General features: G+C 41.9%; 1 protein-coding gene across 3 annotated transcripts in view; it reads right to left on the reverse strand.

The window, feature by feature from the left end:
* Positions 1-13940, reverse strand: part of LOC306876622 (uncharacterized protein) — an 86843-nt gene that overhangs the window by 8553 nt on the left and 64350 nt on the right. For all 3 annotated transcript variants that reach the window (XM_079427935.1, XM_079427933.1, XM_079427934.1), the window contains one exon: positions 3967-4091. In XM_079427935.1, coding sequence (XP_079284061.1) covers positions 3967-4091 — 125 coding nt within the window. The remainder of the gene's footprint in view (positions 1-3966; positions 4092-13940) is intronic.

The raw sequence follows: 13940 nt of genomic DNA on the forward strand, positions 1-13940 counted from the left end.
GGTGCCTGCGTCTACCCAGCCCGTCTTGCTGGCTCCAGTGGACCATCTGACTCGGCTATGCGGCTCAGTTTCCTTCCAAGTTCAGGGGCATCCACCTCACAGCAGTGAAGGCAGCTGATGCTCACGTCTCGTATGGCGAGATCGCTGTCCTACTGGCGGAGGACGCGATGGAGCCGGTCCCTCCAGCCGATATGAAGACAGGGCTTGCAACCCTTACTTCATTGTACCCAAGAAAGCGGTGGGTTACGACCAATCTTGGATCTGCGTGTCTGGAACTGGGCCCTTCACAGGCTTTCGTTCAAGACACTCACGCAGAAACGCATCTTTGGGTGCATCCGTCCCCGAGATTGGTTTGCAGCGGTCGACCTGAAGGACGTGTACTTCCATGTGTCGATTCCTTCCGCGCCACAGGCCATTCCTGCGGGTTTCGTCGAAGGACGGGCATATCAGTACAAGGTCCTGCCCTTCGGGCTGTCCCTGTTACCCCGTGTCTTCACGAAAGTTGCGGAAGCAGCCCTTGTTCCCATGAGAGAACAGGGCGTTCGCATTTTCAACTACCTCAACGACTGGCCCATACTGGCTCAGTCTCAGGACCAGTTGTGCGAACACAGGGATTTGGTGTCACACCTCAGCCAGTTGGGCCTTCAGGTCAACTGGGAAAAGAGCAAACTCTCCTCGACGCAGAGGTTCTCTTTTCTCGGCATGGAGTTGGATTTGGTCAGCCAGACAGCACGCCTCACGCAGGAATGTGCTCTGTCGGTGTTGAACTGCCTGAATAGGTTCAAGAGCAGGTCAGCGGTTCCACTGAAGCAATTTCAGAGGCTCCTGGGGCATATGGCAGCTCCAGCGGCAGTCACGCCGCTGGGGCTGCTTCATATGAGACCGCTTCAACACTGGCTCCATGGCCAAGTCCTGAGGTGGGCGTGGCAGCGCGGCACTCACCGGGTCCAAGTTACACCGGCCTGCCGCCGAACCCTCACCCCGTGGTCAGACCTCTCGTTTCTGCGGGCAGGAGTGCCCTGGAACAGGTCTCCAGGCTTGCTGTGATTTACACAGCTGCCTCCACCACCGGCTGGGGCGCCACGTTCAACGGGCTTGCAGTGTCTGGGGTTTGGACGGGCCTCCTACTGCACTGGCACATCAATTGCCTAGAGTTGCTAGCAGTACGTCTGGCCTTCATCCGTCTCAGAAGGCGCTCACGAGGCAAGCACGTACTCGTCCGCATGGACAACACTGCGACCGTTGTGTACATCAATCGACACGGTGGTCTACGCTCCCATCGCATGTTGCAACTCGCCCGCCACCTCCTCCTCTGGAGTCAGAAGCATCTGAGGTCGCTTCGTGCCATTCATATTCCGGGCTTGCTCAACCGGACAGCCGACGAGCTGTCACGAGCTGCGCTCCCCGGAGAATGGAGACTCCATCCCCAGACGGTCCAGCTCAGCTGGCCGCGGGGCCTTCGCAAGTATGCGTCTCCCCCAGTGAGCCTTCTCGCAAAAACAGATACTATGCAAGATCAGGGAGGACGAGCAGCAGGTCCTGCTCGTGGCGCCGTACTTACTGGCCCACTCGGACTTGGTTCTCAGAACTGATGCTCCTCGTGACAGCCCCTCCTTGGCAGATTCCTCTGAGGAAGGATCTACTGACTCAGAGACAGGGCACCTTATGACACCCGCGTCCAGACCTAAGAAGCTGGAAACTTCATGTCTGGTCCCTGGAGCGGGACGCGTAGGTTCTAGGTGACCTACCCCAAGGGGTAGTTGACACCATCGCTTCGGCTAGAGCGCCGTCCACGAGACAGGCTTACGCCTTGGAATGGAACCTGTTCGTCGAGTTGTTTTTTTCTCACCGAGAAGACCCCCGGGAAGTGCCGATCAGGGTCGTGCTTTCCTTTTTGCAGCAGGGGTTGGAGTGAAGGCTGTCTCCCTCCACCCTTAAAGTCTATGCGGCTGCGATTGCTGCCAACCACGACCCCGTGGAAGGGAAGTCAGTGGGTAAGCATGACTTGGTCATCAGGTTCCTTAGGGGGGCAAGAAGGTTAAATCCCCCACAGCCCCCCTCTATACCCTCTTGGGACCTGTCTCTAGTGCTCTAAGCACTACAGCAGGCCCCATTCGAGCCTTTGCAGTCGGTTGAGCTGCAGTTTCTTTCATTGAAGACTCTGCTCCTGCTTGCATTGGCCTCCATCAAGAGGGTAGGGGACCTGCACGCATTTTCGGTCGACGATTCGTGCCTAGAGTTTGGGCCGGCTGACTCCCAGGTAATCCTGAGGCCCCGGCCTGGCTATGTGCCCAAGGTTCCCACTACTCCCTTCAGGGACCAGGTGGTGAGCCTGCAAGCGCTGCCCTCGGAGGAGGCAGACCCAGCCTTGCTTTGCTTTGTCCTGTCCGGGCCTTGAGATGCTACGTCGACAGGACACAAAGCTTCAGGACCTCAGACCAGCTCTTTGTTTGTCACAGAGGCCGGCAGAGGGGGAAGGCCGTCTCCAAGCAGAGGATGACCCACTGGATAGTGGATGCCATCACCCTGGCTTATCAGGTACAGGGTGTGCCCTGCCCGTTCAGGTTGAGAGCTCACTCTACTAGAGCTGTTGCATCCTCCTGGGCGTTGGCTCGTGGCGCCTCGCTGGCAGATATTGTAGAGCTGCGGGCTGGGCGACCCCTAACACGTTCGCTAGGTTCTATAGCCTTCGTGTGGAACCGGTTTCCTCCTGTGTTCTCACCTCAAACGGGTAGAAGCACTGAGAGGCTCCGTTTTCGGGTCGGCTTGCTAAAATTGCTCCAGAGAGTCCGTACTGTAGACCCTGTCGAGTTCCTCCGTCCCCTCGGCAGTCAGATGTGGCGGAGCATCTGACGCTAGGCCCTCACTCGTTGAATCCGTGAGAACCGGTAGAGGGCTGGGTTCCATATGAAAGGCCTTTTGGACCCCATATGTGTATAGTCCACGGTATAGCCTGAGAGCCCGTGTTTCCCCGGCAGGTCTTCTGCCAATATCCATGAGGTACAATTTCCTCTAATTCTCCATATGCGCCTAAGGTTGATCATATGCGTAATTGCTCCGAACCTCCTGCGGGAAGGGCGAGCTTCCGTAGCGTCCGGTTCCAACTGGAGCGGGTACGTTTTCCCAGTGTTATCCAGTCTTACTGAGTGGGTAGTGCCATGGCAACAGTAGTTGGTCTTCTGTGGTAGCCCTGACCTGCGCCAAAAAATAGGGGCTCAGGAGGCTTCCACAGGACACTGGAAGGGGCAGTACCCGTGGCCCTTTGGTAGGGATCCCAATTCGTCGGTCACCGACGTGACTCGGAGTGACCGACTGATAGGGAACGTCTCGGTTATGTATGTAACCCTCGTTCCCTGAAGAAGGGAACGGAGACGTCACGTCCCGTCGCCACGGCTGCTGTACCACCGCTGAGCGGCCGGGTCACCGGCTCGGCTCCTTAGCGAAAACCTGAATATGCGCTGCACCCGCTGCCTACTTATACTCACGCTGTGATTAGCGGCAGCTGGATGCAATAATCGCATGCCAATATCCATTGGCTTGTTTAGATACTCTCGTAGGGGATTGGTCTCTCTAAGCGAGATCCCAATTCGTCGGTCACCGACGTGACGTCTCCGTTCCCTTCTTCAGGGAACGAGGGTTACATACGTAACCGAGACGTTTTTAAATGACGATTTAATTTATTAAGGGCCCTACCTGGCCCTATGTGAAAAATTTAGTAAAAAATAATATAAACAGGAAGGGGCAAAAACGTTTTCATATAATAAACATATTTACTGTTACTGTAATTTACTGACATTTATTAGCCAGGCAACCTTACTATGCTCAGTAACAATTTCTTAAGTGTTCTAGGTTAGAAAAGGTAAGGTAAGAAAAACTAATGATGTAAATAAAAATGAATGACAAATTACTGATGATAGAAAATGCAGAATACGGCAAATGCTGTATATGAATGTAGAACAGGCTTACCAGTGATTTAGGAAGAGGGGTCTTGGGTTTACATATATATCCAGTGTAAACCAGACTCAAAGCAAGCACCAGCACACCTAAACCTGACATTGTTGCTCCCAGTGACCAACTCATTAAATAGAGCACTGCAGAAAGAGAAATGTACAAAACAATCAAACATTATATCCATGCAGTAGCTCTCTACTGTTTCCTTTTTTTCTTCTTTTTTTTCTCTGGATAAGAGCCCATGGCAGGCCACAGAACCATATGGTAAATTGTTGCCATTTGGCACACTGACTGGGGTGGGTCTCAAATTTAGACCTCAGTAGTTTCTCACTAAAACCATACAGCACCACATACAGCTCTAAATTCCACTATCAATATTTTTTTCCTGTCTGATGTTTTGCCTCATGAATGCTTAATAGTGTTATGGATATTCTGAGTAAAAATACTCTTGACAAGCTCATGAATTGGATTCATATGTAGAACACTTTAACTGCATTAAAGTTATCAACATATGTTTTTGATCACAATAAAGACAGTATGTCTCAGTGAGAGCTTTGCAACTTGCATTTTTAATATTAACAACTCTGATAATACATCCTTTCTGTTTTCAAATCCACACGATTTTTCCAAATTCTGCTGCTGAGGTACTGTTTTTCACTTTGACATCATTTTCTCTTCTGCCGTACATAGTATCATATAGTGCCGTATCTCTTTTGGAAAGTTGTGGAATTACAATAGTGGATTATTAATCTTCTTAATTACACTTTTACAAGTTATAATGAATTTGATGATATCTGTAATTTTATCAAGACTACTCAATTTCACTTGCAGAGAATTAAGTATATATTACTAAACCTAAAAAAAAAAAAAAAGAAATGTCCCTTTTTCAGGATGTAGTAATATAAAGATAATTTAGTAAAATCCAAATAAGATCTTTTGTGTAAGTTAAAAAAAAAATCATAATTCTTGCATGTACACCAGTGGAACAGCCCTTAATGCCACTTACACCGTGTCCTAACTACACGCGACAAGATTCCAGTGACAAGCAATTTGGGTGTCCACACCAGACGCGACACGACAGAATCAATCAAATATCGCAGCCAATCAGAAGCGTGCTTGGGTGTGCTGAAAGCAATCTGTTGTTGCTTTCAGTATGGCTATAAGGTCACGCAATATGATATTTAAACTCATATTAGACACGTTTAATTTTGAATAAAGCACATAATCACCTGAGATTATCTAGTGTCATATAGTTTGTATGTTGTTCCAACCACGACGTCATGGAAATAGAAACAGTTTCTAAATTAGAAATTTTGCGTGTTGCCGTCGCAGCTAGTTAGCACAAAAACTCTGATTAACATGGAAAAGATACCTTTTATCGCGGATCGTGGCGCGTGTAGTTAGGACACAGTGTTACAGTTTACAGGCAGTAGGCAATTAAGGTCACAGTTACAATAACTTAAAAGACAGTAAAGACTCTGAAAAACACCAAAAGAAAAATGCCTGGGGTCCCTGATCACCTGCGTGAACATGCCATAATCCTGCTGCAGGAAACATAATGACTGCAGATGTGCCCAGAGCAATAAAATGCTGCAATATCTATAACGTAAGAGGCCTAAGAGGGAGTCAGGAAAGACAGTTGATCGTCCTTGCAGTAGCAAACCAAGGTGACCATGTATCCCCCAGAAATGTTTGGGAACGTGCAAATGCCTTGGTGGAATAATGAGGTACAGAGAACACTCTACAGAGATATCTGTAATTTTAATTTGATTATAAAGAAGGTAATTCTGAATGGCCAAAAATTTACTTTTACTATTTATAACTCTAATTACAGAGATCTAGTCAAAATTAAAATACAAACATTTGTGGATGCCAATAGCCTAGTGGTTAGTGCGCCAACATACAGTTTGATTCCTATCTCAAAGTCCTTTGCCGATCCCACCCCCCCCCTCTCTCCAACGCTTTCCTGTCAGCTCTCTACTCTCCTGTCCCAATAAAGGCAGAAAACGCTTGTAAATATAACTTAAAAGAAAATAACGAGGCTGCCAGCCTCGTACCCCTTCTCGGAGTTGGCCAGCTTACAACATTAACACAAAAAAAACATTTATTGAGAATCTCAACCCAGGAAGGAAATTGTCAAATTTGGGGCAAGTAACCAAGATTGATGGTCAAAGACACAGCATATCGTGACCATCACATGAGGGAAATCATTAGTAGAGACTTTGTTGGGTGGGTTCCCCCACCGTTCCCCCACCCAAGACAAAGACCAGACTGAAATTCCTTCTACACCCTTTTTGACCTTTGTTCCTCAGAACACATTCTCACGTCCACAGAATGGCATAGAGACCGTGTAGATGAGCCTACAATTATCTTAAAAGGACTTATAAACAAATATCAGTCCACTGCATAACTTCACAGCATGTACGTAACCCACACATTTGTCTATAATGTTCTAATCACTCATTGTGTATGTCTTTTTAACCTGTTAACCTTCGCCTCCATTTTGGGCCTCACAGGTGAAAATAACCTACCTAAATTAAAACGGTAACAGTTCCTGACAAAGTGTGCTACACAAACAAATTAGGTATCTTTGGAAAGAAGACACTCTAGGCTTTACTATCCATCATCCAGAGTTGATAATGCTCAAAAATATAAAAAGTGATAGACACTGACGTGCCTTGAAAAATATTTTTCCACACTGAATGTTTTTTTATTTCATATACAAATACATGAAATAAGTCCTGGAGCAATCCAGAAAAGTAATGGATTGAAAGCCACATGTCTCATGAGTTTATATTTCAAATTTGAAGAAGATACAATGAAAAATGAGATTCCTGCTATATTTTTTCTGAAACTATTTATAGTCCTCCCACCGGATTGCAGAATTATACAAACTATTTTAGTCATTATACATATTCCTGCATAGTTTTTCAATTATAAAATAATTGACAAAATTTTAGACATCATACAAGTGATTTATTTGAGCACTAAAAAATACAAAAATAATTAGAGTAATAAAAAAGGGAAAAAAATAGAAAAAAATGCTTTGTATATAGTATGTTTGTATATATTCTGATTGCCAGACATGAAGTGATATTGGCAGACATGGTCATACAGTCAGTAATCACACGCTGATGTGCTTCCATTCAGATGATAATCATGCAGATACGGCCACATTCCCCACACACACACATATATAAAAATGTAGAAGAAAAAAAAAAGTTTTTTATGGATAAAGCAGATCGCTAAGTTACGCCCCGCTCAGATGACAGCTGCGTCACAGCGTGCGTCACGCTTTCAAGAGAGCGCTAAATTCAAATAACTATATTCCGCTTTTCAGAGACTTTTTTTTTCCGTGGACGGTCTCATTCTGTTTGTAAAACTGTATGCTACAACACAGTGTTGTTTTTTTTACCACCAAGACGCTGTTTTTGAGCGTAATTTATTCCATAACGGACGCGAACAATAACTCTCCCGAAGAAATTAAATGTAAACAAAGGAATATTCATCCTTATTACAACGTTATTGTTTCACTGGACTAAAAGTGCTCGCTGGGATGTTGTTCTGTGGACCCTTACCTGTCTAACTAAAGTGGGATTTCAGCAGTGGACGCGTTTGTGGCTCGTTATTACAATGAATCTGGTACATACTGCTTTTTTATTCTGCATGTTTTGAAGTGTACTGCTTACGCAAATGTAGCAAATACATTCCTTATAAGCTTTCCATCGGAAAACAGCGATCTGTCGTCGATGCTTGAGGCTTAGACCTTCAGAATGATATATAGTTTGTCAAGATTAATGATAATCTTTCAAGTTAAATTCATTCATAAACATTAAACTAGTGGGGGAAAAAAACGCTTCAATGCGCCGTTGCTCTGGCAAACGTTAACATGTTAACATCTGAAGCCGTAAGAACTGAAACAAACTTGCCAAGCACGTCATTATGTCACAGAGAAGGCAACCGCCAAATGCAAGAAGGCATCCCCAGTGACATCATGCAACAACGACTTCAGCAGCCAATCCGCACCCGGGGTTCCCTCAACCAGGAAAGGAACGAAACAACTCAGAGCAAGTAATCAAACAATTCTCCATAATTCTGCTGGAAACTGGTTGAAGTAATTTTAAGAGTAAAAATAGACAAGTTCTCTGCTTGAAACTTCCTCAGGGAAAGTCATGTTTCTAGCATCTGTAAAACTGTGTTTTGCCATCTCAAAAACATATCTAAATTGCGACCTATTATCTCAACGTCAAATGCAGAAATACTAATTCATGTGTTTATGACCTCAAGGTTAGACTGTTGTAATGCTTTATTGGGTGGTTGTTCTGCACGCTTGATCAACAAATTACAGTTGGTCCAAAATGCAGCAGCTAGAGTCCTTACTAGAACCAGGAAGTAGGGATGCACCGATACCACTTTTTCCAGTACTCGCCCGATACCGATACTTTTTTGGTACTTGCCGATACCGAGTACCGGTACCGATATTTTTATTGTATTTATAAATTTTTTAAATATTGGGAAAAGAAAACAAATGAGTATGTAAAATGTTAGTTGATTAACTTCATTTATCAAATAGATACTGTCAAACCAAAATTTATTCAGACACCTTCAACATTTCTCACATTTTATTCGCTATAGTTTAGAAAATGCTAATAAAATATTACAAGAACTCCGAGTTAAACTGTGTCAGAACAAATTTAGCTTGATAATACCTTTCTATCAATCAATCAAAATTATTCAGACAGCTGTTGGTATGAAAATATTTACACAACTATCAATACTTTGTCGGGCCACCCTTAGCCTTAATGGCAGCCTGTAGTCTCCTGGGCATGCTGTCAACCAGGTTCATGAAAGCCTGAAATTCAATTTTTTCCATTACTTGGTCTGAATAATTTTTGGTCTCACTTTTGTATCAATTTTACTGGTAGTCGACTGTATGAAGAATTTTTGGGTATAATTTGTCACAGTTTACTTTATTTTGCTATCCTCAGTTACTTAAATTAACTATAGTGTCCTGCACGCACTAGTAAAAAAAAATAAAAAAAATAATATCTGGTCTCTGAATAATTTTTGGTTTGACTGTATATCCTTCGGTTATTTTTCACACTTAATTATGCCCATTAAAATGTAATTTACAATTTTTTGTTACTTTCACTGTTAATTTTTTATTTATTTATTTGCTCTATGGTACATCATCTTAAATGGCATTAGAGCTGCTCCATTGCAGCGGCTCAGTGCTGTAACCACGCTTTTTGCTGTAATTATGCAGGGAACCACTCGTTATAAATCAATCATTTTCAGATATAGAATTTTTTTTATTTTTTATCTGAAACATTTAGATTTAAAAGCCATATAATTGCAGAAACATGCATGAAGCAAGGAAAACAAGCACAGCGCGCGCACTTATGTGTACCGGAGCAAATGAAAGGGACAAGTACAGAACAGCCTAGCGCATTTCACACAGGCTGAGTTAGTACTGCCGGCAGATTAAGTCTTAATTGTTGGCATTCATAGACATTCTGAACTCAACACATTTCCGGACCTACTTATTGTCGAAATCATACTCTAGATTTAATACGGTCACATGGAATTGATGTTAGTGGTGTTGAAATTCTGCAGCAAAGCGATGATATCTCAGATCATTATCTAGTCTTGTGTAAACTCCATATAGCTAAAACTGTAAATTCTACTCCTTGTTACAAGTATGGCAGAACCATCACCTCTACCACAAAAGACTGCTTTTTAAGTAATCTTCCTGATTTATCTCAATTCCTCAGCATATCCAACAGCGCAGAAAAACTTGATGATGTAACAGAAACTATGGACTCTCTCTTTTCTATCACTTTAGATACAGTTGCTCCTTTACGCTTAAGGAAGATCAAAGATGACAGTCCGACTCCGTGGTATAATGAGCACACTCGCACCTTAAAGAGAGCAGCCCGGAAAATGGAGCGCAGATGGAGGAAAACAAAACTAGAGGCATTTCGTATAGCCTGGCGGGAAAATACCCTACCCTACAGAAAAGCATTAAAAACTGCTAGATCTTATTACTTTTCGTCTCTTGTAGAAGAAAACAAACATAACCCCCGGTATTTATTAAATAGTCACTAAATTAACGAAAAATAAGGTGTTACCATTTCCCAAAAGCACAGCAGAAATGACTTTATGAACTACTTTACTTCCAAGATCGATTCTATCAGAGATAAAATTGTAACCATGCAGCCGTCAGCTACAATTCTACTCATTCTCTACTATAGGAGAGGAAGAATTGTCTAAATTTGTTAAATCATCTAAACCAACAACATGTATGTTAGACCCTATTCCATCTAAACTACTAAAAGAGCTGCTTCCAGAAGCCATAGATCCTCTTTTGGCTATTATTAATTCATCACTGTCATTAGGATGTGTTCCCAAAACCTTCAAATTGGCTGTTATTAAGCCTCTCATTAAAAAAAACACAACTTAACCCCAAAGATCTAGTTAATTACAGACCGATCTCAAATCTCCCTTTTCTGTCAAAGATACCAGAAAAGGTAGTGTCCTCGCAATTATATTCCTTCTTAGAGAAAAATAGTATTTGTGAGGAATTCCAGTCCGGATTTAGACCGTATCATAGTACTGAGACTGCTCTCATTAGAGTTACAAATGACCTGCTCCTATCATCTGATCGTGGTTGCATCTCTTTATTAGTTCTACTGGATCTTAGCGCTGCGTTCGACACTATCGACCACAACATTCTTTTAAATAGACTAGAACACTTTGTTGGCATTAGTGGAAGTGCATTAGTATGGTTCAAATCGTACTTATCTGAACGCCATCAGTTCATAGCAGTGAATGAAGAGGTATCATATCGATCACAAGTGCAGTACGGAGTACCTCAAGGCTTAGTACTAGGGCCGTTACTTTTCACGCTTTACATGTTACCCTTGGGGGATATTATCAGGAGACATGGTGTTACCTTTCATTGTTATGCTGATGATACTCAGCTCTATATTTCTTCGCGGTCCAGTGAAACACACCAAATTGAGAAACTAATGGAATGCATATTCGATATAAAAAAACTGGATGACCAGTAACTTCTTACTGCTAAATTCTGAAAAAAACAGAGGTGTTAATTATCAGACCTAAATACCCAACATGTAATAACCTAGAACATCTAACACTTGACGGCTGCTTTGTCAATTCTTCTTCATCAGTTAGGAACATAGGTGTGTTGTTTGATAGCAATTTTTCATTTGAAAGCCATGTTTCTAGCATCTGTAAAACTGTGTTTTGCCATCTCAAAAACATATCTAAATTGCGACCTATTATCTCAACGTCAAATGCAGAAATACTAATTCATGTGTTTATGACCTCAAGGTTAGACTGTTGTAATGCTTTATTGGGTGGTTGTTCTGCACGCTTGATCAACAAATTACAGTTGGTCCAAAATGCAGCAGCTAGAGTCCTTACTAGAACCAGGAAGTAGGGATGCACCGATACCACTTTTTCCAGTACTCGCCCGATACCGATACTTTTTTGGTACTTGCCGATACCGAGTACCGGTACCGATATTTTTATTGTATTTATAAATTTTTTAAATATTGGGAAAAGAAAACAAATGAGTATGTAAAATGTTAGTTGATTAACTTCATTTATCAAATAGATACTGTCAAACCAAAATTTATTCAGACACCTTCAACATTTCTCACATTTTATTCGCTATAGTTTAGAAAATGCTAATAAAATATTACAAGAACTCCGAGTTAAACTGTGTCAGAACAAATTTAGCTTGATAATACCTTTCTATCAATCAATCAAAATTATTCAGACAGCTGTTGGTATGAAAATATTTACACAACTATCAATACTTTGTCGGGCCACCCTTAGCCTTAATGGCAGCCTGTAGTCTCCTGGGCATGCTGTCAACCAGGTTCATGAAAGCCTGAAATTCAATTTTTTCCATTACTTGGTCTGAATAATTTTTGGTCTCACTTTTGTATCAATTTTACTGGTAGTCGACTGTATGAAGAATTTTTGGGTATAATTTGTCACAGTTTACTTTATTTTGCTATCCTCAGTTACTTAAATTAACTATAGTGTCCTGCACGCACTAGTAAAAAAAAATAAAAAAAATAATATCTGGTCTCTGAATAATTTTTGGTTTGACTGTATATCCTTCGGTTATTTTTCACACTTAATTATGCCCATTAAAATGTAATTTACAATTTTTTGTTACTTTCACTGTTAATTTTTTATTTATTTATTTGCTCTATGGTACATCATCTTAAATGGCATTAGAGCTGCTCCATTGCAGCGGCTCAGTGCTGTAACCACGCTTTTTGCTGTAATTATGCAGGGAACCACTCGTTATAAATCAATCATTTTCAGATATAGAATTTTTTTTATTTTTTATCTGAAACATTTAGATTTAAAAGCCATATAATTGCAGAAACATGCATGAAGCAAGGAAAACAAGCACAGCGCGCGCACTTATGTGTACTGCAGCAAATGAAAGGGACAAGTACAGAACAGCCTAGCGCATTTCACACAGGCTGATAGTTTCACTTGTGTTTCACTCTTGTTCAATGCTTAAGGTTAAAAATAAATGATGTTTAAAGTGAATGAATGCCCCTATATGTTGTCATATATTTACGATTTAGTTTTAATTCAAATGATGCGTGCTGAGCGAACACCAATAAAGATCACACCACAGAAGTGCGCGCGCGCTCTCTCTATCTCTCTCTCCCTACTGTTAAGTAACTTGTGCATTGTTTTACTTACTCGTTTTTGACATTTCCGACCGAAGTACAAACTTTCCAGTGATATCTGTGAGAAAGGGATATTCACTAGACAAGGTCGCTCATCTGCGCCGCCGCGCGCTGGATCCACTCAGCGTGTTTTGCTTATCAGCTTGCTCACATCAGCTATACAGGCATTAATACCGAATGTTTAACATTATATTCATTGCATGTACATTTTTAGACATCCTTAATCTCTAATAACTACATTCTGCTGTCTGTTTTTCTGTTGTTGGTGTTTCTTTGTCTGAATATGGCACTGATCACGTGCGTGGTATCGGCGTTTAGTATCGGGGCATTTTAACAAATACGAGTACATGAGCTCAGTATCGACCCGATGCCCGATATCAGTATCGGTGCATCCCTACCAGGTTGTACGACCATATTAGTTCGGTTCTGTCAACACTGCATTGGCTCCCTATCAAACATCGAAATAGATCGTGGTTGCATATCGCTATTAAAAACAGCGAGAGAGAGAGAGAGAGAGAGAGAGAGAGAGAGAGAGAGAAAAAAAGTCACGTATAAGTCGCATTTTATTATTTCATTCAGAAATAGGCCTAATGCCGACGTGAAATGTTTACAAACATTATAATAAACACTGTAAACATAGCTAGGCTATTTTATTTCCCCTCACTCCACAACAAATACTTTCAATTAACAGTATTTAGAAAAGAACAAGAATTAAAAATATAAGAAGCTACCTATAAACGACAAGCCAAAAGGAATTAATTTAGGCTAAAACGAAACTGAAACCAACGTTGGGTCTCATTCGACACAAAATCAAATGTTTCCATATTCGCAATGTATTTGAATGCCAAAATATTATTTATTATGTACAGGTGCATCTCAATAAATTAGAAAGTGGTGAAAAAGTTCATTTTTTTCTTGTAAGTCATATATTTTAGATTCATTGCCTGACCTGAACCCCATAGAGAATCTATGGGGTATTGCCAAGAGGAATATGAGAGACACCAGACCCAACAATGCAGATGACCTGAAGGCCGCTATCAAAGCAACTTGAGCTTCCATACCACCTCAGCAGTGCCACAAACTGATCACCTCCATGCCACGCCGAACTGAGGCAGCAATTAGAGCAAAAGGAGCCTCTACCAAGTATTGAGTACATATACAGTAAATGAACATTCCAGAAGGCCAACAATTCACTAAAAATGTTTTTTTTTATTGGTCTTATGAAGTACTCTAATTTGTTGA

The sequence above is a fragment of the Barbus barbus genome (genome assembly GCF_936440315.1).
Source record: "Barbus barbus genome assembly, chromosome: 11".
NCBI lineage: Eukaryota > Metazoa > Chordata > Actinopteri > Cypriniformes > Cyprinidae > Barbus > Barbus barbus.